The following is a 25,811-nucleotide window of genomic DNA, read 5'->3' on the forward strand; positions in this document are numbered from 1 at the left end:
AAACATAAGTTACAAAACGATGACCCTGGGCAAGATTTGGAAAGCCATCATCCAATTTTGCCTATATGCTGTTTTACTTTCTTTTTTAAATACTCAACTTTCAGGCTAATTTTTAAAAATCAGGAGATTTAACCAGAAAATTGGAATTTTTGTCCTCATTTGTAATGGCAGAAATTCATCCACCCTTGACTAGTATCCCAAAGGCTGATGATGGTGCGTTTCTCCTTTTGAAGGGCCATGAGCTTTGCATGTACCTCAGCAAACACCCAGCCAGTGTAAGTCTTAAAAGATGAAAAAGAAGACAGCAGTTTGGATCCTTTTTGTATACCTGTTTCTTTAAGAAGTGGACTGTCAGAACAAAAGTGAGACAAATATTTACAAATGAGAAACTTCAAAAGTATCAGATATTCAAGTCAGATACAAAGTGGGATCTTTAGAACAGGAAGACTCCAAATTTAAACAGGACCAGAGAAAAAGCCAACAAGGGAGGAATGAATTCCTTGCTGTGGAAGTAACATCAAAGATTGAAAAAGAGACAAGCAAATACCAAACCAAAAAAAAAAACAAAAAACAAAAAAAAAAAACATAATAAGATCAAAGAAAAAGAGAGTGGCAGATTCTGGGACCTCATGCATTTAACATCAATGCAGGCTTTCTCCTGGGATTTATCCTGTTGGAGCTCACCTGTGACAACAGTAAATCCAGCAAGTTACCAGATGGACTATGTTGTCCAAGACACTGAGACTGTGAGTGAAACTTTGCAATCTAATACCTGGCATTGCTGACCACTAAGATCAATGAAAGGCACACCATTCAATGACCACTAAGATCAATGAAAGGCACTCATTCAATATGCCAAGACCAAGCAAGCAAGAAAAGTAAGAAAAGAAAGAGACCGAATTGCCAAAAAAGACAATGAGGCAAAAGCAGATTTAGAAGCAAATTGTCAGTGCTCTTTTTAAAATCCAATTTAACAAATATCTGTTGAATCTATTAATGGTTTAATCATACTGCTTGGAATTACATATTCAAAAACGAATCAGATATTATCTGTGCCTCTGAGAAAATTTTAGGGAGGTATTCCAAAAACATTCAACAAATGTTTCTTTCAGCATCTACAGTGTTTCACGTACCCCTTTAAGTAGGTGAAATATCTCAATGTAAAAGACAAAAAGATTCCTACCCTCATAGTGCTTGCATTCTAGCAGGAGAGGCAAACTATAAAGAATAAACACAAGTAAGTGAATTATATAGTAAGTAAGAAGATAATAAATGCTATGAGAAGAACAAAAATAGATCAAGGTAATGGATCTAGGAGTTCTTGGATGGAGGGAATGAGATTGCAATTTTAGATATGTCGGTCAGGGTAGGCATCATTGAGATGGTGCCATTTGAGAAGAGACCAAAAAAAGTCAGTTTTCCAGGATGCTGTCTGAGAGTGCTTGCTCAGCGTACTGATCTCTTTTACCTACCACAACTAGACTCCATTTTTCATGCCTCCACCACCTCTCACCTGAGGCCAAAATAAGCCTCTTTGATCTAATATTTGCCCTCTTTGTTTATTTATTTATTTATTTTTCCATTTTTACTTCAAGAAAATAATCTTCTTTAAAGGTGATTATTATTTTTCTCCAAAAATCCTTCAGCAGAATAGTGTAACTATTCTCTGAAAATCCTTCAGAGAATACAATAACTCTATTCTTTTCAGCCTAGCATTCAAATATCCTATCCCATGGCACCAACTGATCTTGCTTTCTTTACTTATGACTTAAAATGTGATGGTTTCCTGTAGATTTTGGTCACTAGTATGCTCGCATTGTTTCTATCATACTTTGCCTTCCATCAGTCTGTTGGAGCATGAATTTGTCTTTAGTGACCGGCCCTACCCTTTCAGATGGAGGCAGCGTGTGATTTATCCTTAATTCCACCACAGGGCTTTGAATCATGCTTCACAAAAAGTAAGGGTTCAGCAACTACTAAGTGAATCGAATTTGTACCAAACAATTGGAATTAACTTTATCAAGTGTTTCTAAGAGTTGGTAACAGAATGATAAGAATAAAAGAGTTTTTGATCAGTATTCACTGAAAATTACTGGTCAGATGAGACAGGTTTTGTTCGGAAAGTCTGTGACAACTGTAAGTTGCCAACGAATGGATGAGTACATTACCTAACGGAAGCAGGATGTCCAGCTCAGTCTTCCATATACTGCAGGCCCTGGGCCATTTCATACAGACTATGTACTCAGAAATACAATCTCCATTCAGTATCATCCACATCTGCCAAATAATGAAATATTCTAGAGTATGAATAGAAAGGCATAATCAGATCTTCAGCATCCTCGGAAATGAAATCTGTGAAGGAAAATTTAAAATGATTAAAAACAGGTTTGAAATGCGGACAAAGGTACACCAATTAAATGTAGACAGAAAGAAAGCAGAAGTGGAAAAACTAGTACCTTTGAAAGTAAACATTAAGATCAAAACAGGTCGTTGTAAAATAATCATTATAGTCTCTAATTAAAAACACATTCTAACCCCATGTGTATAGCACATAAAATATCAATAAATGCAAAAGTAAAAGACTTCCATTTGTTCCTATGCAGATATTGGTCAATAGTGCCCTTATGTGAGTACCTGTGTTGCAGTTCCAACATGCAGAGGCCCTAGAGCCAGGGTGAGGAAGATGGTTGTTGGTTTAACCAGTTATGCTGCCAGATGAATGAACTAATGGACAGAGTTCCAGAGGAAAAGCCAAGGTTGGGAATGTTGGAGGGAGCCAATCAGAAGCCAGCAGAACTAAGCAGGAGAATAGCTTGAGGATGATCAGTATTCAATTTTTGCAAAGAGTAGGTACAATAACTCGGCCAGCCCAAATCTTCCATAGTGGTAATTCTTATATGGAGGGCTTGATGGAGAGAAACAGCTTAGAGGAAGATTTTAATTTTTATTTTCAAAGTTTTGGTAAATCAGACAAAAATATGAAAACAAATGATCTGAGGGATATATTTATTAATATAGAATTAAGAGGTATGTAGCCTATAAGTGTTTATAAAATATTCAGAAAAGAAAAACATCATTATATGAAGCAAATTTCTCCAGTCTAATTTAATCTGATAATGGACTAAATCTATAATTCAATAGTCGAATTATAACTTCCAATTCTCAACCACGTAAAACATCTAAAAATCTAAATCAGGTTGCAAATTCACACTCATATTCAAATGCACATAAAAATGGTTTTGCTTCTTTTCCCTAACTAGATTCAATATGCTCATCAGCCTCTGTTGCTTCTAATGGTGGAAAAATCTAACCTTGATGATGAATAATAATTACTTAATGATTACTTAAAAGGTAGTACATTATTGGGTATATATTGGGTTATGTTGTGATGTTCTCTCTGTACTTTTTTCCTCTTCCCTTGGCAGATCACTAATGGGGTGGTTTGTGTATCGTGCTGCGTCAAGGGAGTCATGCCATTCATGAGTCCCACCTGTTTGGAGGCAAAAGACTTGCATGACAGCTTTCGTTGCTGTTGTCCGTAGGACCTGCCTTGGTGTACTAACCAGGGTTCTCTAGAGGGACAGAACTAATAGGATACATGTATATATTAAAGGGGTTTATTAAGGAGAATTGACTCACACAATCACAAGGTGAAGCCCCATCGTAGGTTGTCTGAAAGTTGAAGATCAAGGAAGGTAGTGGCTCAGTCCAAGTCTCAAAACCTCACAATAGGGAAGCCAACAGTGCAGTCTTCAGCCTGTGGCAGAAGGCCCAAGAGTCCCTGGCAAACCACTGGTGTAAGTTCAAGAGTCCAAAGCCAAAGACCTCAGAGTCTGATATCCAAGAGCATGAAGAATCCAACACAGCAGAAAGAAGCAAGTCAGCTTCTTCCATCTTCTTCTGTCTGGTTTTTCTAGCAGTTCCAGCAGTTGACTAGATGGGGCCCACCCACACTGTGGGTGGACCTTCCTGAGGGTGAGTCTTCTCCTAGTCCACTGACTCAAATGTTAATCTCTTCTGGCAACAGCCAGAAACACCCAGATACACCCAGAAGCAATACTTTGCATCCTTCTATCAAGTTGGCACTTAATACTAACCATCACACTTGGCCTAAGGGAGTGAGATGTAGTCACTTGGACTCTCCCAGACCTCCAAATCCAGCTACCAGCCCTTAACACATTTACTGATAACTTCAGCCCATTTGTACCCTCAACCTGCTCTTCTGGTCCTGGGGACCCTCAGTTGACTGCCTCACACTGTGCTAGAGTGACCAGGTCACTGTGGAACCCCTCTAGCCTTTCTGCGTTGCCTCTTCCTCAGCCTTTGCTAACCTGTCTTCTCCTCCCCAGCTGATTTGCTCTGGGATCATGCTGAACTTGAGACAGCTCTAACAGGCTTGCAGCCATCACTGCTATGGGTACTTCTGGAGGCAGTAGCTTTCTGTGTTTTCCAAGATCTGTCTTGTGACCTCTATCCATATCCACCCAACTCACATCCAGTTTCAATCCCTCAGGGAGAACCAGAGAGCAGGCCTCAAGCTACCGCCTAACTGTGCTCTTGTCTCAACCAACTGCCTCTGAAAATCTTCCACCCAGAGTAGAGGAGAGATTGCTTCCCTCAGTGTAATAGGAAACTACAATTTTTTAGTATATGGTACCCTCTATACTACCTGACTGGAAAAAACTCTCCACCCTGAATATTTTCAATAGCACTGTGTTTTGCTATTTAAAAGACAGCAGCTTTCTTTCATTCTGTTTTTTTACTAACATTTTCCTGCAAACAATATTTTCTTAAACCATAACTGAGCGAAGTAGAGCATTAATTTTTTTGAAATTGAGGAAAGTAGCCAACACAAAAATAAAAATGTCATTAAATATTTAAAATAATAAAAATAAGTAAAAGTAACATATATCCAAATAATATATACTTTTACATTATAAATTTGATGTATGTGAAAAATTTGCAAATCCAAAATAGATCTTTTCTTTTTTTTCACATTTTTAAATTTTATGTTAAGTTCAGAGGTAAATGTGCAGGATGTGCAAGTTTGTCACATAGGTAAACATATGTCATAGTGATTAGCTGCACAGAGCATCCAATATCCTAGGTATTAAGCCCAGCATTCATTAGCTATTCTTCCTGATGCTCTCCCTCCTCCCAACCTTCCACAGGCCCCACTGTGAGTGGTTCACCTCCCTGTGCCCATGTGTTCTCACCATTCAGCTCCCAATTATAAGTGAGAACATACAGTGGTTTTCTGTTCCTGCATTAGTTTGCTGAGGATAATGGCCTCCTGCTGCATCCATGTTCCTGCAAACAACATGATCTCATTTCTTTTTATGGTTGCATGGTATTCCATGGCGTATATGTACCACATTTTCTTTATCCAGTCTATCATTGATGGACATTTATGTAGATTCCATGTGTTTGCTATTGTGAATAGTGCTGCAATGAACATATATGTGCATGTATCTTTATAATAGAATGATTTATATTCCTTTGGGTATATACCGAGTAATTAAATTGCTGATTCAAAGACCCATCTGCCTCTAGGTCTTTGAGGAATCACCACACTGTCTTCCACAATGGTTGAAATAATTTGCTCTCCCATCAATAGCGTAAAAGTGTTTCTTTTTGTCCACAACCATGTCGGTATCTGTTGTTGACTTTTTAATGATAGCCATTCTGACTGGTGTGAGATGGTATCTCATTGTGGTTTTCCTTTGGATTTCTCTAATGATCAGTGATATTGAACTTTTTTTCATATGTTTGTTAGCTGCATGTGTGTCTTCTTTTGAGAACTGCCTGTTCATGTCTTTTGCCCCACTTTTTATGGGGTTATTTGTTTTTTTCTTGTAAATTTAGTTAAGTTCCTTGTAGATGCTGCATATTAGGCCTTTGTCAGATGAATAGGTTGCAACATTTTTCTCCCATTTTGTAGGCTGTCTGCTTGCTCTGAAAATAGTTTCTTTTGCTATGCAGATGCTCTTTAGTTTAATTAGGTCCCATTTGCCAATTTTTGCTTTAGTTGTAATTGCTTTTGGCATCTTCGTTATGAAATCTTTGCCTGTGCCTATGTCCTGAATGCTATTGCCTAGGTTTTCTTCTGGAGTTTTTAGAGTTTTGGGTTTTACCTTTAAGTCTTTAATCCATCTTGAGTTGATTTTTGTATGTGGTATAAGGAGGGGGTCCAATTTCAATTTTCTGCATATGGCTAGCCAGTTATCCCAGCACCATTTATTAAATAGGGAATCTTTTTCTCATTGCTTATTTTTGTCAGTTTTGTTGAAGATCGGATGATTGTAGGTGTGTGGTCTTATTTCTGGACTCTCTATTCTATGGTTCTGTTGGTCTGTGTGTCTGTTCTTATACCAGTACCATTCTGTTTTGGTTAGTGTAGCCTTGTAGTATAGTTTGAAGAAGGGTAGCATGATGCCTCCAGCTTTGTTCTTTTTGCTTAGGATTGTCTTGGCTATTCAAACTCTTTTTTCGTTTCATATAAATTTTAAGAGTTTCTTCTAATTTCATTAAGAATGTCAATGGTAGTTTAACAGGAATAGCATTGAATCTATACATTGCTTTGGGCAGTATGGCCATTTTCACAATACTGATTCTCCGTATCCATGAGCATGGAATGTTTTTCCATTTGTGCTCTCTTCGATCTATTTGAGCAGGGGTTTGTAGTTCTCCTTGAAGAGGTCCTTCACTTTCCTTGTTAGCTATATTTCTATGTATTTTATTCTTTTTGTAGCAATTGTGAAAGGTAGTTCATTATGATTTGGCTCTTGGCTTGCCTGTTGTTGGTGTATAGGAATGCTAGTGATTTGTGTACATAATTTTGTATTATGAGACTTTGCTGAAGTTGCTTATCAGCTAAGAAGCTTTTGGGCTGAGACAATGGAGTTTTCTAGATATCGGATTATGTCATCTGCAAACAAAGATAATTTGACTTCCTTTCTTCCTACCTGAATACCTTTTATCTCTTTCTCTTGCCTAATTGCCTGGCCAGAACTTCCAATACTATGTTGAATAGGAGTGGTGAGAGAGGGCATCCGTGTCTTGTGCCAGTTTTCAAGGGGAATGCTTCTGGTTTTTGCCCATTCAGTATGATATTGGCTGTGGGCTTTTCATATGTGGGTCTTATTATTTTGAGGTATGTTCCTTCCATATCTAGTGTTTTGACAGTTTTTAACATGAAGGGATGTTGAATTTTACCAAAGGCCTTTCCTGCATCTACTGAGATAATCATATGGTTTTTGTCTTTAGTTCTGTTTATCCACATTTATGTATTTGGACCTTTTCTTAATGTAAATGACTCAAATTTAAAATGTTTGAAAATAGCAATAAATCAACAAAGGAGATTTTGTAATACTTTTACAAAATATTTGTGGAATTTACAAGTTCATTGGTAATTTAAAATTTTCCAGAATGTTTTATGAGATTTAGGAGCCATTCATATGATAAAATATAAAACTCAGAGACAAATCTAGACTTGATCTAAATGCTTGACAAAAGAAAACTAGAGCTCAAACTAATTTATTACTTAAAATATGAGCACAAATGGAACACAAGAGTGGTTCAATAAGAGAGAATTTGTTAACTCGCAATGTAGTAATATAATTCAGCTCATCAGTAGATCAAACAAAATACTCTCTTGTCTGTCACATGGATTTTTGAAATAATCGTGAATAAAACTAAGCATTCATTCTTATTTAAAATAAATAAATAATTTGTGTGTAAAAGAGCAGAAGGATATTCTCTTCATGTGGAGTCAGAACTAGTGGTATGTATACCTGAGAAATAAAATTTTTGCTTTGTTTCGTGATGGTGTTGTTGTTGATGTTACAAGTTTGTATACCATTATTATTGCTTAATATTGCTTCAAAAATTTTGGCTAGGAGTTAGGAAGTTTTGATGGAGACAGTAAAATAGGAAATAAATGTATAAGAAATTGATTTCATATTAATTATATTTAATAAGGTGTTTTATATATATATATAAATACATATATATCATATGATTACCATCATACCTTGCAGATATTGTGGATTCCGTTCCAGACGAATGCAATAAAGTGAATATTGAAATAATCAAGTCGCACAAAGTTTTTGGTTTTGTAGTACATATAAAAGATATGTTTATACTATATTATAGTCTATTAAGTGTGCAATAATCACATTATATTTAAAATATATATGCCTCAATTTAAAGATATTTTATTGCAAAAAAATAAAGCTAACACAGAGACACAAAGTGAGCACCCACTGTTGGAAAAATAGTGCTGAGAGACCTACTTGCCACAGGGCTGATGCAAAACTTCCATTCATGAAAACCACAAAATCTGTGAAGTACAACAAAGCGAAGTACAATAAACAAGGTATTGCCTGTATCTCCCTCACAAATTAAAAGAAAATAACTAAAAAGTATATGATTTAATATAAAAGTATATACAAGTATCTGGTTAAAGAAAATATACCAGCAGCAATAAGATGAGCACAGCATTTACATGATAAAATGTTTAATGAATTAAAACAATTCATATACAATGGAATTTTTGAAATCATGAAATTCATAGAAATTAATTTAATGATGGGTATGAAAACTAGAGAAAGTAAATAATAACCTTAGTTGGAGGACTTTATTAGAAATATTCTGAAAATAGAAAACAACAGTGGGTTCTTGGAAAGAAAAATCAAATATTTAAAAAATATCCATTCTTCTCTAACTAAATGTTTTAATGTAAATAATAAATTATCAATAAAAATTCTAACAAGCTAGTTAAATAAAATTATTCTGTAATTAAACTTTAAAATGAAATAGATAAAATATCAAAAAATTCTCTTTAAAAATTAAAGTAGTTGTAAGTAAAAGTGGGCAACAGGATTAATAATATTCTTCACCTATTACACTGCATTAAGAAACACTTTTTTACTAGTGTGAAGCTTGTAAAAAAATCTAAAAATAGCCTTAAGTATATCAGTAGTTATTCATATAAGAAGGCATTCTGATTGGGAGACCACATCCTCCTGAAACATTAAGACAGAGACAGCTAAAAAGAGACAGTGAACTAGAGAAAGATGGAGAAGTATCCAAATACAGATATAGTTGAAGTACATGCTGACAGTGATATTTCAAAGCAGTGGAAAAAACTGCATTTCTCATTAAATAGTATTGGGATAAACCTGATAATATAAATTATCTTGATTCTTTTTCATAGTAGAAAAAATACTCATAACAGGCCGCCTTGCTTTTAAAATAATATATCTATTAAAAAGGCAATTTGTGTTAATACTAATTAGAAATAAAAGTTGTAAAAGAAGAAAACCGCTAGTATCTCATAACCTTTCCAAAGTGAACCACTATTAAATTAGGTTGGTGCAAATGTAATTGCGGTTTTTGCCATTACTTTTAGTGACAAAAACCGCAATTGCTTTTGCCTCAACCTAATAATAACAGTTCAGTGTATTTCCTCCCAGACTATGCTTTATGCTCAACTTCTTATTGTTGACATCATACTTTATACCCAATTATAACTCTTGCATTTTAAAATCAACATTATATTTACTTCCCATTATATTACAAATGTTTAATAAGCATCATTATTGACAAGTGAAATTTCATCATATTGATTCTTAATTACCTGCTTTACAAAACTATATAGAACATTTGGAATATTTCCTGTTTTTCATCATTAGAGATGACAATTGTGGACAATCTTATGCATAAGGCTTTTTGCATGCAATATAGGCTTTTAAACTAGGTTCTTCTGTAGCTGAATAGAGGTATGTTTTGTTTGTCTCTTGGCTTTAGTATGGCCATATCTTTTAAGATGCTTGGATAAGAGATAATTATAAAGACATTGATTTTCTTTTTCTTTTTCCCTCCTTCTGTAAATTATTGTTTTATTTAGTATTAAAAAGGTTCAGAAAGGAAGTGAAAATGGTTGTGTAAAATAGTCCCTTAAGAAGCAAGCAATTACAGTTATTTTTACATAGGCTAATCAGTATCCTTTTAAATGTGTAATCAAGTAGCATCTATAATTATTTGAGCCATTTGGCTCAAGCATACAATTGAATCTACCAAAAACGCACGTGTTTACTTTCCTTTCCTAATCTTTCTGAGCTTAAAACTAAGAGTTTGTTTCTATTTTCACCCCAAAAGCTTAGTTTTGGAGGAATTCCAGTACCAGGAAAACCTGGGACCTTTTTAAAGAAAAACTTCCATGGATGCATCGAAAACCTTTACTACAATGGAGTAAACATAATTGACCTGGCTAAGAGACGAAAGCATCAGATCTATACTGTGGTAAGTCAGCCCATCTGTTTTGTCTTGATGGTTTCTACCACTTTGGGGTAAGTCTTGCTTTCACCAGCCCATTCCTGAACCCATTCGTAATGTGTTTATCTTATGCTCTGAGTTCCCATCAGCGTCTGACGTGACACTGGAGAGAAAGAGAATGGCAGATATTGAATCTGTGTTAATTGCACTAGTGGAAGAAACAAAGACATTAGGGCCATCCAGAGAATTCATTTTTTTTTTTTTTTTTTGACTGTGGGTCATATTTCAACTGTGGGTAGTATTTGCAGTCTATATTGGGACAACATGAATTTTTTATTATCTCTGGAATATGAAACAAGAAAACCACATATTCCATTAAATTCTATGGCTTGGGAGTTACATATATGTCTACTTATTGTTAATATTAAAAATAGTTCCTTTTAAATGAGGGAGATTAAACTTTTAGTGTGTTTGAGATTCTCATTTATCATATTGACAAATTAAGTGATTTTCTAATTAAGTAACATTTGTCTTCCCTAATAGACAATGAGTTTCATGAGGGTCAGGACTGTGTTTTCTTTTTACTACTGCATTCACAATGCCTAACAGAGTGCCTTAAACGTTGTAGGTGCTCAATAAACATGTTGATGTTTCCAACAATAATTTTGGATTTGTCTGTTTCTCTCTCCAGTTCTATCCATTTTTGGTTTATATATTTTGTAGCTCTGTTGTTTGGTACATACACATTTAGTATGCTATGTATTCTGGTGGATTCACTCTTTTATCATTATATAATATTATTATTTGTCTCTGATAACTCTCTTTGCTCTGAAGTCTGTCTGATGTTAATATAGCCACTCTTGCTTTTCCTCTATAAAGGTCTTTGTCATGTAACTTTTCCCATCCTTTTGCTCTTAACCTGCCTATGTAATCATTTTTGAAGTAAGTTTCTTGTAAACAACAAATAGTTGGGTCATGTTTTTTAATTCATGCTTTCAATTTCTGTCTTTTAATTGGTCTATTTAGCAAATTTACATTTAATGTAATGAATGTTCTGGGCTTAAGTGCCTGTTTATTTTGTTTCCTGGGTTTTTAAAAATTCTCTATTTTCTCTAACTTCCTGTGTTTCCTGGATAGTTTTTAAAATTCTATTTTTCTTATCTAGTGTTAGAGTATATCAGTGTATAGCTTTTGTTAGTGGTTTCTGTAGACATTATATTATATATGCATAACTTATTGTGGTTTACTGGTTTAATCATTTTACCAATTTAGCTGATGTGTAGAAACCTAATTTCCATTGACATCCCTTTATCTTCCCTTATTTATTTTACAATTGTCTTAATTAGGCAATTATATTTTTAGAACCATTTCTATATATTTAGAACCATTTCAAGTGGTATAATTTTGCTACAATGTCAAACATCATTTAAAGAATTCAAAAGGAGAAGGATAGTTTGTTGCATTTACTCATATTTTTGCCCAATATTGACAAAACGTAAAGAAAAACTCTTGAAACCACGAGGGATATGTTTGGCTTGGATTAGTATTAAAGACTCATGACTGCTGCCCATGTGATCTGCAGTGACATCACAGTGTTTGTGGGTGGGTGGGAGAGGGATGCCCTTCATATCACTGGAATGTGATGAAAGTCCTGACTCACCACTAAACCATCTCTGAGACTGCTCCTGCAGGGGATGAAGGGGGTTCCTCATGATAGCTCAGTAGCGACAGAAGTCTAGGCTTTCCTTGTGATCGCAGTTAGTACCATAGGGAGAGACTTGGTTCTATCTGACAATGATTAAATTCACAGATCTTCCGAATTGGCCTTGTAAGCCAGAGAGTCCCAGATTGATCTTCCCATATACCACCCTGGCCAGAAATTTGGGCACCTCACTACAGCATGGCTCAATGGAAATGGGGCCATAGTCTTTTCTATGGCATTTGGCTTAGGGAGAGAAGTCGTTGTCTAACAACACCTCTCTTTCTATGCTATCCTTTCCTCATCCTTTGGCTATAGACAGCAGTCTTTTAATGGCAATTTTAAACAAAATTTTATCTGCACCAGTTGGTCTCTCTGGGTTGTCTTTCAGCAGCATACTTAAAACAGATTAGGTTAAGATAAAATCCAGAGAATTCTCCACTATGTTTTTCTTTTGGTCCCAAGATTTTTATATATCCTTTATTTCTTTTCCCCGCCATTCAGAGATATTTTAGGTAAGTTTTATACATAATTCCTGTAGTCTTTTAGTTGTACTTAGCAGAATAAATAGGGAAAACTATGTTGCTTCATATTCCTGGAATTGGAAATCTCTTCAACTGACATTTTTTCTTTAATCCATGGCAAGAGTAGGTCACCCTGTCATTGACAGCAAAAATATGATTCTCTTTGCAATCTTATTATAGAATTATTTGAACAAACTATGGCTTAAATGACTTTGTGTTTGTTTTCTTCTTTGATAAATATAATCTATAAGAATTTTTTTATGTTTTGAGTATCATATTAACACATTTTCTTGAAAATTGCCATTGGATTCAAGGGTATGAGGCAGAGGATGCTCATGGGGAATCACACTTGGATTAAAGATTGTCAGCATTTTAAAAGGTTTGTGTCAAGTCCCTGACTCCTTTGGTTTGGAAAAGTTAGGATGATGCTAGGGAGGGATTAATTACCTCACTGGCTCTAGAAAAGCCATGACATTACTTGTCCATCTCTGGCTAATGCCCAAGGCTCCTGACAATTCTGCAACTTATCCACATGAGCTTAGGTCAACCATCCCCTAATTAACATAAGCACTGGCTTGCTCATGACATTTTTTTTTTTTTTTTTTTTTTGATTCTAGGTTTGGAGTCTTGGGCTATGGAAAGCACACTCATTCCTATCCCTTTCCCAATAATGTTTCAAGAAATATTTCATAACATATCAGTTTCCTTGAGTCCAATCTGCTGACACAGATTGTGATTGGAGCAGGGGCACTACATTGAAATCATGCACTACCAGAAGTTTAGATTAGCCTAATGTCATAAATATTAAAGGGCATCACTACCTACCATTTTGCTAAGATGTGGCAGAGCAAAGTGAAACAACAGTAAGCTTATAAAAACATTGCACACTCATTGTTCATAAACTGGGGCTTAAAAGTATAAAAGCCTGAGCTTTAGATATAAATAACTAAGATCCCTATAGTAATATTAAAAAAGAATATCTTTATACATATTATGTGTTAAAAAATATCTTTAATGATAACACAGATTGGAGTTACTGAATAAGCAAAGCAAAAAAAAAAAAAAAAAAAGGAAGATAAAAAGGAACAAGAGAAAAAAAAAACTTCAGTTTCTGAATATCAATAGCTTTCACCGTTTCGTTTTCTGAGAGAATCATTATCTAAAACTTTAATAAGTGTTGTGGTGACTTTTAAACTACTATAGCACTTATCAAGTTGCCTAAAACTTTGCTAGCATACGTTACTCCTTGGGGTTTAATTGGCAGTATTGTTAATATGAGGCATAAAGAATCCATTTAGCACTAACGTATTTGGAAAAAAATCCCAAGAAAATTGTTTTATTGTGCAGGTAGGCAACCTTAGTTTTAACCTTCACAATTTAGAAGAAAAAATGTACATTATTTTTCTTCCAAATTGCTTCCAACACCCTGCTTAAGTGAGAATTCGTATCACTATACACTTGCACATGTACACACACACCCACACACATATTTATATACCTAGTCTGTCTCCTTTAGGAGTTTCTTACGGGAAGCAATGGTTTGCACTGTTAAATACTGAAGTACAAACTCTTTCCTTTCTGTAGTCAAGCTTAAGGTTTCCCCCAAAGACACCATATCTGCTACGAAATCAGCTTTGCTCCATCGCTAAGTCACTGTGGTGCTAAGTAAGCGCTTTTGGAAGGAATTATATTTTTGTCCTTTTCTAGTGTTCGCAGACTCTCTTACAGTTATTAAGCCTTGGGAAGTTCAGATTCAAGGGATCAACAAATCAGGCAGCAAGAGTACGGTACTACCCATAAATTATAAAATGTGTTTCAAGGCCCACAGAAGCTCCAGCCTTTGCCTAATCTAACGTATGCCTCTTTAGCAGGCTGCATTCAGCAGGCATCCTCATTGCAATCTGTCATCTCTTTCTTGTGGGACCTTCCCACTCCCTGGAGACTTAACAGCTGTTCCATAGGGATAATTCAATTTAGTCTTTATAGCTCGATTTGACTACAAGACAATTCTCCATATCCCGAAATGCAGTAAAACTAACAGCTTAAAGTAGACATAAAAAATACCTCACTATTCTTCCTCAAATCCTTTATCATATACTAATACAGCACTATATAATAAACAATCAGAAAGCAAATGGCCCATTGAAGTCAGTGTACAGTACCTGTAATGTGGATTATTATATATGTATTATAAGAAATATATTGCTCTGATAGTTTCCTGAAAATGATTAATTTCATACCTTGCACTCCATCAGAAATGATGCTTTTTTTGAGCTGTCCTTTCTGAGTCTTCCATCTCCTCTCCCAGAGGCAAGAAGCGTAACATGATTCCCTGGGAGCTGGCTGAAGTTTCACTCCCATCATTGTAGGTCTCAAAATATTTTCCTTTTTATTTAAAAGATCATAGTGGAAATGCATGTGTTACTTTACTTTGTCTTCAATAGAAGGGAAGAAAATGCAAATAACTAATAGGAAGACTCTACTTACAGAGTTGGCTTTGGAGCTAATTGACTATGTCAATTCATTTCTGTACCTTTGTTTCCAAATGGGAATTGGAATCAGGGAATTGGATGGGCGATGACCAATACTAAGCCAATATAATAATACTCCCAACCCCATGGTTGAAATTGCTAAATAATCACAAAATACCTTTTCTTTTGTCCTAGAGGGAAACCCAAAGGTCTCACTTCAGTGTTCCTGGAAGCATCCTCAATAAAATCATAATTGAAACGTTGACTTCCTAGGTTGTTCATCCCCACTCCATGGCTTATTCAGCTATGGGATCTTTAGAAAGTTACGAAACTTCAGTACCCTCATACGTAAAATGAGGGCAAATATAGTATCTACTTCAAAGTGTTAGTGTGAAGATTAAATCTGCAATACCCTTAGGGCAGTGCATGGTACACACTAAGCACCCAGTAGATTGGAGCTATTAATAAAAACATCTATAAATCCATTCAACTGAAGTTGACATATAAGCCAATATTTATTTGCCATTTTAGATAGCTAATTAATGCAGTCACATACAGTTCCAAATAATAAAAGTTGATTGGAGATAGCTCCTGTTCTTTCCTGAATCTGAGTTTCTGTTTACTCCCAAACTATGAGTCATGAAGTGGGTTTGCAGTAAATATATTACAAACTTAATCATCTCATTTATTTGAGAAAATTTGATGAAAATCATTACTTCAGATTTGATCAAATGGTAGACTCCTTTAAAATAAGGAACTTAAAAAAGTGTTGCCTGATAGGCTTGGGTATAACAGATGTATTGAAGAGTAACAACAGTGAGTTTTCTGGAAGTATGTTGCCCTTTGTTTGCATCTCTGCTGTCATGCAACTTATTGGAGCATGGTTGATTATTTCTTATGGCTCTAAAGCCAAGCAAACACTCACTGTCAGAGTTATGTGTAAGAGATAAGGGTGGACATGAGAGCACACACACATTTACATCTGCAGGTGCACACATATAACATACACACACACGTAGTGACAGGCACCTTTATCTTACCTCCCTGTGACCCAAAACCTCATGAAAATTGCTCAGAGAAAACTCCCTACTGTCTAGTAAAGCCTATAATCTCTTTAGCTTGTCTCCGGGATCATGTTTCATCTCTGTGAGTATGCTCCGTGATAAATGATACTTTCTCTTGATCGAAGGAATCATTTGAAAAAGCAACTAACATATTGTGTCTTTTCTCTTCTCATTCCTGCTCTCTTCTACTTCCATTTGACCAGTCTGACATCCACATCACCTGCATCTATGCTGTATGCTCCTCATACCCAGCAAAAATCATTTCCAAGTTATTCACTCCCTGAACAGTTGCTTCCTTCCTTTCTTCAGGAAAATTGGAATTAAATAGTTTCAAGGTCATATGAAGAATAATGTGCCTTAAAGAAAAAAGGAAAAACTAACAGTGTAATGGTTAATATCTTAGTCCATCAAGGCAGCTATAACAAAATGTCATAAACTGGGTAGCTTATGAATAAGGGAAATTTATTTCTCACAGCTCTGGAGGCTGGAAAGTCTGAGATCAGAGTGCCAGGACGATCGGGTTCGGGTGACGTCTCCCTTCCAGGTTTTAGACCTCACTGTTCTCCCTGTGTCTTCCTCCTTCCTCATGTGGTAGAAAAACAAACAAGTCCCTTGGGGCTATTTTGCAGCCATTAATCCCAAGACCTCATGACCTAATCACCTCCTGAAAGGCCTTACCTCCTAATACCAACATACTGGGGATGAAATTTCAGTATATGAATTTCAGGAAGGGGAGGATAAAAACATTCAAACTATAGCAGTCAGCCTGTCTGAAAATTGTTTTACCTGAAATTAGTGTTATGACTTTTCCTGACCTCGTGATCCGCCTGCCTCTGCCTCCCAAAGTTCTGGGATTCCAGGAGTGAGCCACCGCATCCTGCCTTAATTAATTTTTTAACTTAAAAGTACTTCATTGAAGATAATTACACACATTCCTTCCTATGTTATAAATATTACTGATTAAATTGAGAGGTTGACTTCTATAACATACTCATTATTTGTTGATGGTACTTTCCCTTCACACACACTTGCTATTTGTTCTATTTTTACTCAAGAACAAAGGTACTCATATTTTCAGAGCTAAGAATATTTTTTCCTGATTAAAGTGAATTTAGTCTAGAAAAGCAGCATATACTTGTATGTGAAGTGGAAAGTTGTTTTGTTTGTGGGCTAAAAAAAGTAGTTTGGAGACAAAAGAAAACCATAAATACACACACACACACACACACACACACACACTCCACTTCCTTCAGCCTTATGTGTTAGTAAGGGTTCCCTAGAGAGAATCAATAGGAGACTCTGTGTGTGTGTGTGTGTGTGTGTGTGTGTGTGTGTGTGTGTGCCTGTGTGTGTGGGTGGGGGGGTAGGGGAAATGATTCACATGGCTGTTAAGGCTGAGAGGACTCACAACATGCCATTTGCAAGCTGGAGACACTGGGATGTTTATAGCGTGACTAACTCCAAGTTTGAAGGCTGGAGAACCAGGGAAGCCAATAGTGTAACTCTCAGGCTGAGGCCAAAGGCCTGAGAACCCAAGGGGGTGGGGTGCACCAGTGTAAGACCTAGAGGCCAAAGGCTGAGGCGCCTGGAGTTGTTGTTCAAGGACAGGAGAGGAAGAGTACATCCCAGCTCCTGCAGATAGATGAACATGTTCATTTTTTCTGTTTTTGTTCTCTCTAGGCCCCTAGCAGGTTGGATGGTGCCTGCCAAACCTGAGGACAGATCTTCCCCTCCTAGTGCACTCAGACTCACATGTCTCCTCTGGAAACACCTTCAGACACACCCAGAAATAATGCTTTACCAGGTTTTTAGGTATTCCTTAATTTAGTGAAGTTGACACCTACATTTAACCATCACACCTTACTGTTATAATGACTTGTTGCTTTTGCCTTATGTGAGTAGACTGGACGCATGACTAAAGATTGCAGTAGAGGAGACAAGCAATTCTGAAATTATGCAAAAGTAGAAATCATTTGAAAAGTAGTAGTCATCGGGTTTCAAACCTAGATGCTTCTATTCCTACCTGGATTACCTGCTATTATTTCTTTCAGCAATCTACACTAATTTCCTAATAGCAATTACTGATCCTGAATATTTTTGTCATGAAAGCCTTCAAATGAATTCACATACAGAAAACTGTTTAACTGAAACTCCTAGTATAAAGCTATACCTCTTTATTTTAAATACATTGGAAATACAAAAGATTTTAAGTATGGAAATAAAAATTACCATAATTCCACCACCCAGAAAGAGTCACTATTTAGTATATTAGTCATGGTCCTATGCCTACATATTTATATGGGTATATTTCACCTGATTCATATGTGTAAATTTGTATTCTATTTGTTCAATTTAATGTTATAAGCAATTTTCTTGCTTGCCATAAACATCGCTACTAGTGGTGGCAAAATAATTTTTCATATACATATACCATAATTTACTTAAATATTTATATAATTTCAGACCCAGTTTTGTATTATTATAAATAATGGTTCTCAGTGTGTAAATCTTAGTCCAATTTCAAATTATTTCCTGAAGACTTCTAGAAGTGAAAGTAGAGTGTCAAAAGGAGTATTAATATTTTTGAGCTTCTTGATTCATAGTTCCAAATAGCTTTGTGCCATATTTGCTAACGGATATTAAAAAGTAGATTTGGGAGGGCAAAAAAAGAAGCAAAGACAAGAGACCATCTCTGAGGCCAAAGGCAGCATGTGGCTCTAGTAGTTCCCTGTTTACTGGTGCCTGTGCATAGGCAGCTGCTGAGAGGCCAGAGGAGAGGCCATGCAGGGCACCATCTTCTAGCCTGTCCATGCACCATGGCCATTAGCAGGGCCTTCCTTCCAATTCTAAAAATGTGTCTCTCGTGGATGTCTCTCAAATGAAACCCTAATGTGCATGATCTTTATCCTTGAAGGCCTCCTTTGGCAGAAGCAGAATGTTGCCTGTCCATAGTAATACCATTTGTTTAGTTTCACTTAAATTCCTAACATGTATTATGGACTTCTTTTCAGTACTTGTCCTTTCCGGTTTTCTCTTCCTCCACCCAAGTCCTATTCCCAGCTTCACTCTCTTCCCTGTTTTCTCTTCCTCCACCCAAGTCCTATTCCCAACTTCACTCCTTCTTACTTGTCCTACAAAGCTCAAATCCAAAGGCACCTCATAAAGCCCTGTAACAATGCTTTGTTACATGCTCTCCCAGCAGAATACGTGTCTCCCTCATGGCACTTGGTCATAGCTGTGATGACATGTTCCATGACCCTTATCCTACTGCCATGTAAGCTCTAGGTGGGCGGGTCTGAGTCTGTCTCACTCCTTCACTGTATCCGTAGTCATGAGAATCAAGGTGGCCCATATGAACTGCTTAATAGAGAACTGCTAAATAGAGAACTGCTAAATAAGTCAATAAAAAAATGAAGGAGCCTGTCTTTCCCAAAAATGAAAAAGAGCCTTGATTTGATTCCCGAGTCACCCTGAGTTTGTGAATAGGAAGGTAGCTTGAGCTCACAGGGCAGTCTTTTCCCTACATTTGCTGACAGCATGCCAGTCAGTGCTGGTAGTTCTCAGACAAATCAAATTAGAAATGGTTGTACTCATTTGGAAAATCAAGAACTGGCTTTGAAATCTTTCCCCGCAAATTAGATTGGATCAAGATCATTTTCTCCAGCTTATAAATTCTTGATTGGCTTTGTTTGATGCCTCATGATTGAAGCTCAGCTTTGCATTGCTAGCTTTATTTTTTACTCACCAGGGTGTTGTGGCATCTAGATGATGATTAAAAACAAAACAAACACCCACAATGAAAAAGTTTTGTAAATAACAGCTCAGCACAGTAATGTAACCCTTGGAAGCGTCACACATAAGAAACTTGAAAAATAGCCAAGGTAAGCAGAACTTCAAGCTGGTCCTGCTGTATTCTCTTCAGGTCTTAAAAATTAGTTTCCTGGAGTGGCGGGACAGCCACACCTGACTTACTATTTCCTCTCAGGAATAATGAAGGACGTGCCAGGACCTCACTGTCCCTACGGTAGAGGAGTCTCAATGGGAGCAGACTGTCTGTCTTCCTTCCATCTTCTTCACCAACCCATGCATCCCCTTTCTCTGGCTTCTGCCTTAGTCACCTGATTGGATTCAGATGCATTCTCCTTTCAGTTGTAGCCTATCCATAGCTACCTGGATGTATAACCTCAGGTCTTTTTTCAACAAAGAGTAGTCCCTTATTCTTGTTTTATTCTTCCCAGGTGACTCAAGGTCAGACCAGAGCTTTACTGTTGAGCTGATAAGCAGTGTTTGAAGCAGTGGTGACAGCCTGGTTGAGAATCTGCTAGAGACCATGGGATCTTGCATGGTCCTCACATGCTTTTTATTTATACCTTTTTTATTTTCAGGTTTTCATTTAAAGCAGAGCAGCCAACAACTTTCTGGAGTCTTCCACAAAATAGCTAAATGGCTTGAGTCACTAATAGTAAACAGTAATAGGTGTCTTTGGGTAGTGAAAGGAGTCCAAAAGGAATGTGCTTGAATATCCAAAATAACTGACCAATGTTTGACTAGAGGTATAATGCCAACTAATAGAAACACCTCTGAGCCATTTAACAGTGATGGTTCACTTTAGCATAACCTATTGTCTATGCAGCCAACATAGGGTTGGCAAGTAATTCAGTAAAAGTCTTGAAAGAGGATGGACTCCTAGCAGAAATATAAGGCAAAGCCAGCATCCAAATGGAAAATTCAAGCAGAATTGTCTTTTGTTGCTAAGTTCTAAAGTTTTTCATGTACATCAATGACCTCAAGTGAAATAACCAAAGGATTATGTTTAATCATAAAGCCAGGAAATGAGTACAAATGAAGCCATTTGTTAAGAATGTCTCTCTTCTCATTTCTGATAGGTACTTGTTCTAGCTTAGTAAATTATGGTTTCTATGCCACGTGCTGAGACCTGGCTAAAATACCCAGTGACCAATGAACATACGAGAGTCCAGGTTTAGGAATGTTTGACTAACATGGAGGCCTGAGCTCCCTGTTCAATACATTTCAGTCTATTCTCTCTATTATACAATCACATTCAGACCACTGCAGTGGTTCCATCCTTGTGTCTATCAGCAGAGCAGCATCTTCTGAAGTTGTTCGTCTGTGTAACAGATAAGTGTAAATTCATTCGATTGGTTCTGTAGTCACATGACAAAGACTTAACTACTACTGTGTTCTCTGTGTCAAAAGTCTTGAGGAAGTAAACCTTCTGCCATGACACTCCTGTCCATCAGTCATGAGATGATCATGGTAATTACACTATTACTGCAATATCTCCTTTTGGATGAGTTTCTCTGCGACAGAGGAAAGCTTTTAGGTGGATAGGTTTTATTGGATTTCCATCAGCATATGGCACACTTCTGGTTTGGTGGCAGAATGGCCTGAATACGTCTTCAAGGAAGGCGCTGCTTAGAAACTTCATTCTCTCTCACGGTTTGCTTCTGGTTTTCATTGCATAGTCCCTGAACTGGCACCTGTCTAAGTGGCTGCATATAATTTCTCCCATTTTATCTTCTGCAAGAAAGTTGCAACCATTGTAGTTCCTCATACAGCTCAGCATTAATCTAGCTTTCTCTTTGTAAAATATTTTAGGCTACAGTTTCTGGGGAGGGGGAGGGAAGGGGAAAGCATAATCAGTCAATTGGTTATTATACTCTTGTAAGTGTGTTTTAAAATATCAGGCTTCTTATTTACTTTTTAAATAGAGATTGGGTCTCATCATGTTGCCGAGGCAGATCTCAAATTCCTGGATTGAAGTGATCCTCCCACCTCAGCCGTTCTAAGTGCTGGGATTACAGATGTGAGCTACCACGCTTGGCCTTCTTATTTCTTTAACACGTAAAAATATATCATCTTTTGCTCACTTCCTTTTTATTTTAATATACTTATCATGGATTGTGATTCTTGGCCTCTTTCCTGCATCAAGACAGGAATTATTAGGGAAGAGGCCTAAGTTTCCCCCTTTACAGCCTGAATCATTCAAAGAAAAAGTCTTCTAAAATGTAAATACTTGGTTACACTTCTCATGCCAACAACAGAATGATTCAGATGATCCCTAAATCCTCTCCAAAGACAAGACAGATGGTAAAGATGTGGGTCTTCAGTCTCAGATACCCAAGGTTAGAGAAACAAGTGGGAATATTAGGGCCCTCCAGCTCAATAGCCTCAGGTTACAAAAAAGAAACCTAAGCCTCTAGAATTGACTTACCTCTGGCCACCCAGAAAAGCATCAGATCTGGGAAAAGAGAGAAACAATAAGCCAGGAGCAATGCTAGATACGTTGCACGTGGTCTCATGTGGTCTTAAATCATCCCACTACTATTATTCCCCAGATCATGAAGGAAACAATGAGGACCAGAGAAAGGCATGTTTTTTTTCCCCTAAATATTTGTAACAAGAATCTAGTTCTGCCTAAATTTAACACTCTCACTTCCTTCAGAATTCAGAGCAAGATGATCTATACCAAATTGTAAACCTATTGTGTAAGGCATGGGCAGTTATCAAAAAGTAGCTAATTATTACAAGGCAGTATAAGAAACATAATAGATTTCCACAGGTAGCACACACGACTGGAAGCCCATGGAGAAGGCAGCCACTGTGGGATGGATGTCAGGAAAGGTCTGGGCTTGGGCAAGCCCAGAAGGCTTACTGGGCCCTGCAGGGCAAAAGTGGGGATGGAGGGTGCAGAGGAATGAAGAGGTCATGCCTGGTGGAGGAAGGAAGGCACAATGTATGTCTAGAGGACAGCTTTGCTGTTACTGTGTCTCTTCACTCTAGTGAGGGTAGTGCCAATGACGAGGGACACAATCCAAGGGAGGTGATGGTCTATCAGTAGTCAGCAACCATCTGTGCTTTCCTGTTTGAAATCCATTGTACTCTCAGAGAAGAATGGGAACCACACTTGCCCCTCCAGCACCTTCCTCAGTCAACACTTTCTATCAATTGTACCGGCAAATTTCTCATAGATCTGTTTTCTTTTCTCACTCTCCCACATTGTTATTGGTATTAATCAGTGTTCTCCAGAAAAGTAGGGCCAGGATCTCTATATATGTGGAATACATATATGAAAGAGAAATAGATTTGAAAGAGAGATTGAGATTTATAATGAAAAATTGGCTCACTGGACTACAGAGTCTGGGAAGTCCCATGATCTGCAGACCCAGGAAAGTCAGTGCTGGTCTGTATTTGAAGGCCTGAGTACCAGAAGGTGTAAATCCCAGCCTGAACGCTGGAGAAGACGAGATGAAATTTTCTGATCGAGCCGGGAGGAAGGAAACAAAAAAGTACAAATTCCTCCTTCCTGTGCATTTTACTCTATGCCCTCAACGGAGTGGATGATACCCACCCACATTGGGGAGGGCACTGTACTTTGCCAAGTCCACCAATTTTAATACTAATCTCATCCGGAAACACACAGGGCCACACCCAGAAATAATGTTTAATCCGGGCACCTCATGGCACAGTCGAGCTGACCAAGGAAAGACTGTAGTGGGTCTCTAGAGAAGTGTTGAAAAAACAATATTCTTTACAATTGTTAGAGAAGATAACGGGGGCTACTAAATGGGGTTTTATAGTAGCAGGAAAGATTGGGCTCAGCTCTGAATACAATAAAGAAAAGTGGGGATTTATAGCCAAGGAGTAGGGTGGGGGTCAGGGAATGGAAAATTACTTAGAGGTAGGGTACTTCTTTGCTAAACTAGCCCAACAGGAGCTTTGTTGAAGGCAGACAAGTGTGATAATATATCCAAGGAGGTCAGACCAAGGTGGGAGGTTTTGGTATACTGAACTCTGCAGAATTCTTGCTAAAACTGGAAAAAATGGGACATGGACAGAGCCCAACATCACACCTAGTACAAGGGAGGACTCAGAGGAGCCTGGCTAGAGTTAGATCAAGGAAAGAGTCTTTTGCCAGAAAAAACAGACATTGTTTGGGGATCCCTAGGGGCAAATGTCTACTCCATCTTTGGCCCAGCACTTCTGAACATCTTGGCTGTTCGAGAAGGGGCATGTATGACAGTGAAAATATAGGGCACTAAGAACTACCATCTTAGGAACAATAGGAGACCTACACTTGGAGGGACCAGTGACTTGTGGCAGTTGCTGCCCTGGGGTGGTCTCATTATCATCTGGAACAGCAGTCACAGTCAGACAGAGGAGTCCACGGTTCAACTGGAGCTTTGGGGGTGTGGTAAGGAAAAGCACTCAGACCCCAAGGATTTCCTTCCTTCCTTGAAGACTGACTTCCTTTTTGGACAATGAAAGACCCTGGAGTTCTTATAAGATATAGGGAGTTAAAAAAGGACCCATGGCAGCTCACTGACTTCCTTTCAATCTCACTTATGAGGTCAAGGCCAGTGGTTTTACCTTGAAGGTTTGATCAATGCATCCTTCCTTGCCAGGCATACTTTGTACCAATTACAGTAAATTAGAGTAAGTACATAAAGTGAATTTAATTACTACAGCATGCAAAGGATCCGGTCACATTTATGTGTACAATTAACTAATCCCTGTGCTTAGCACAATTTTATAATGCTTGAAAAATCTTGAATGAATGTTGAAATCTTGAATGGAATTAAACATACAGAGGGACAAATGGGCTTTGGGGAATGAAACTTCCTTCTCGGGAATAGGAGGAATGATATTTGAGAAAGAGATTAAAAGATATACAGGGTAGAATATAGGCCACTGACCATTTGCCATGTCTCCTTTGACACAATTCTAAAGTAATGTCTTCTCACATGGCTTTTCTAAATGGCCGGTGGGAACTTCCTCAAATGCCGTCTTGAGACAGATTCTGGAGACACAAATGGCACTACTGAAAATGGTCAGTCCATGTTGATTTCAAAAGTAGCATTTTTACATGCAGCTCATTTTTCTTTTTTCTCCTCACTTTGGTGAATAGGGGTGACACCGATGGCCCTCAACACTGTATGTCATTTCTGTCAGCAGTAAGCACAGCTGAGACAGGACTGTCAGAATAGTGGCACACAGCAGCTATGTGACAGGAAACTGAACTGCCAACACTCACGTGAGCCCAGAGAGCTGGGTCAGATTCTGTGTAGAAGGAATTTCCCGTCCACCCACATATTTTCTCTCCTACTTGCCTTTCGATTTGCCCTTAGAGAATACAGTAGAGGCATGAGCTAAAGACAAAGAAGTTTTAGATAGCTGGAGTGGCTTCACAGGGGCAAGAATGATAGAGGGAAGTGTGAAGGGAATCGGGGGAAGGGAGAGAGAAGCTGGCCTAAGGTGAGCGAGGGAGCTGTCCAAGGACGGAAAGCATATCCCAGTGCATTTCAAAGTTTTCCTGCTTTCTGTTGAGCTAGGTGTGCATCCCCACTCACAACCTTATCTTAATAGTGACAATCTCTGAAAGCATTTATTTAAAGCCCTTGCTCTGGAGAACCAATCCAGGAACTCCTTAGATTCTGAGCAACCCTGTATTGTGCTCAAGAAGTTGGGCCCATTAAACAATGAAATGAAGGGAGACTGAGGAAAGAGAGCCAGGCCTCTGGTCAGATGTGAGCAAACTGATCAAATAAGGAAAGAATCTCAGGTCCTCTACTCCTCCACTGTCCTGAAGCCGCCTTCCATGGCTGTGATCCAGAGAACACTCAGAAGAGGGCTTGGGTGAAGCTAAACTGGGTTTTAGATAACTCCTGGAAAGGGGATACTTTTGCAACCTCCTATGCCTTTGCCTTCTTCATCTTTGTGAACATTCCCACTCTACACAACCTCAGACTTTGAA

General features: G+C 37.7%; 1 protein-coding gene across 1 annotated transcript in view; it reads left to right on the top strand.

Annotated features, from left to right (window-relative positions):
• Window positions 1-25,811, top strand: part of CNTNAP5 (contactin associated protein family member 5) — an 876,147-nt gene that overhangs the window by 438,241 nt on the left and 412,095 nt on the right. Inside the window, exon 7 of the mRNA XM_016949649.3 lies at window positions 10,162-10,305. Coding sequence (XP_016805138.3) covers window positions 10,162-10,305 — 144 coding nt within the window. The remainder of the gene's footprint in view (window positions 1-10,161; window positions 10,306-25,811) is intronic.

This window comes from Pan troglodytes, chromosome 13 (assembly GCF_028858775.2).
Source record: "Pan troglodytes isolate AG18354 chromosome 13, NHGRI_mPanTro3-v2.0_pri, whole genome shotgun sequence".
NCBI classification, from domain to species: domain Eukaryota; kingdom Metazoa; phylum Chordata; class Mammalia; order Primates; family Hominidae; genus Pan; species Pan troglodytes.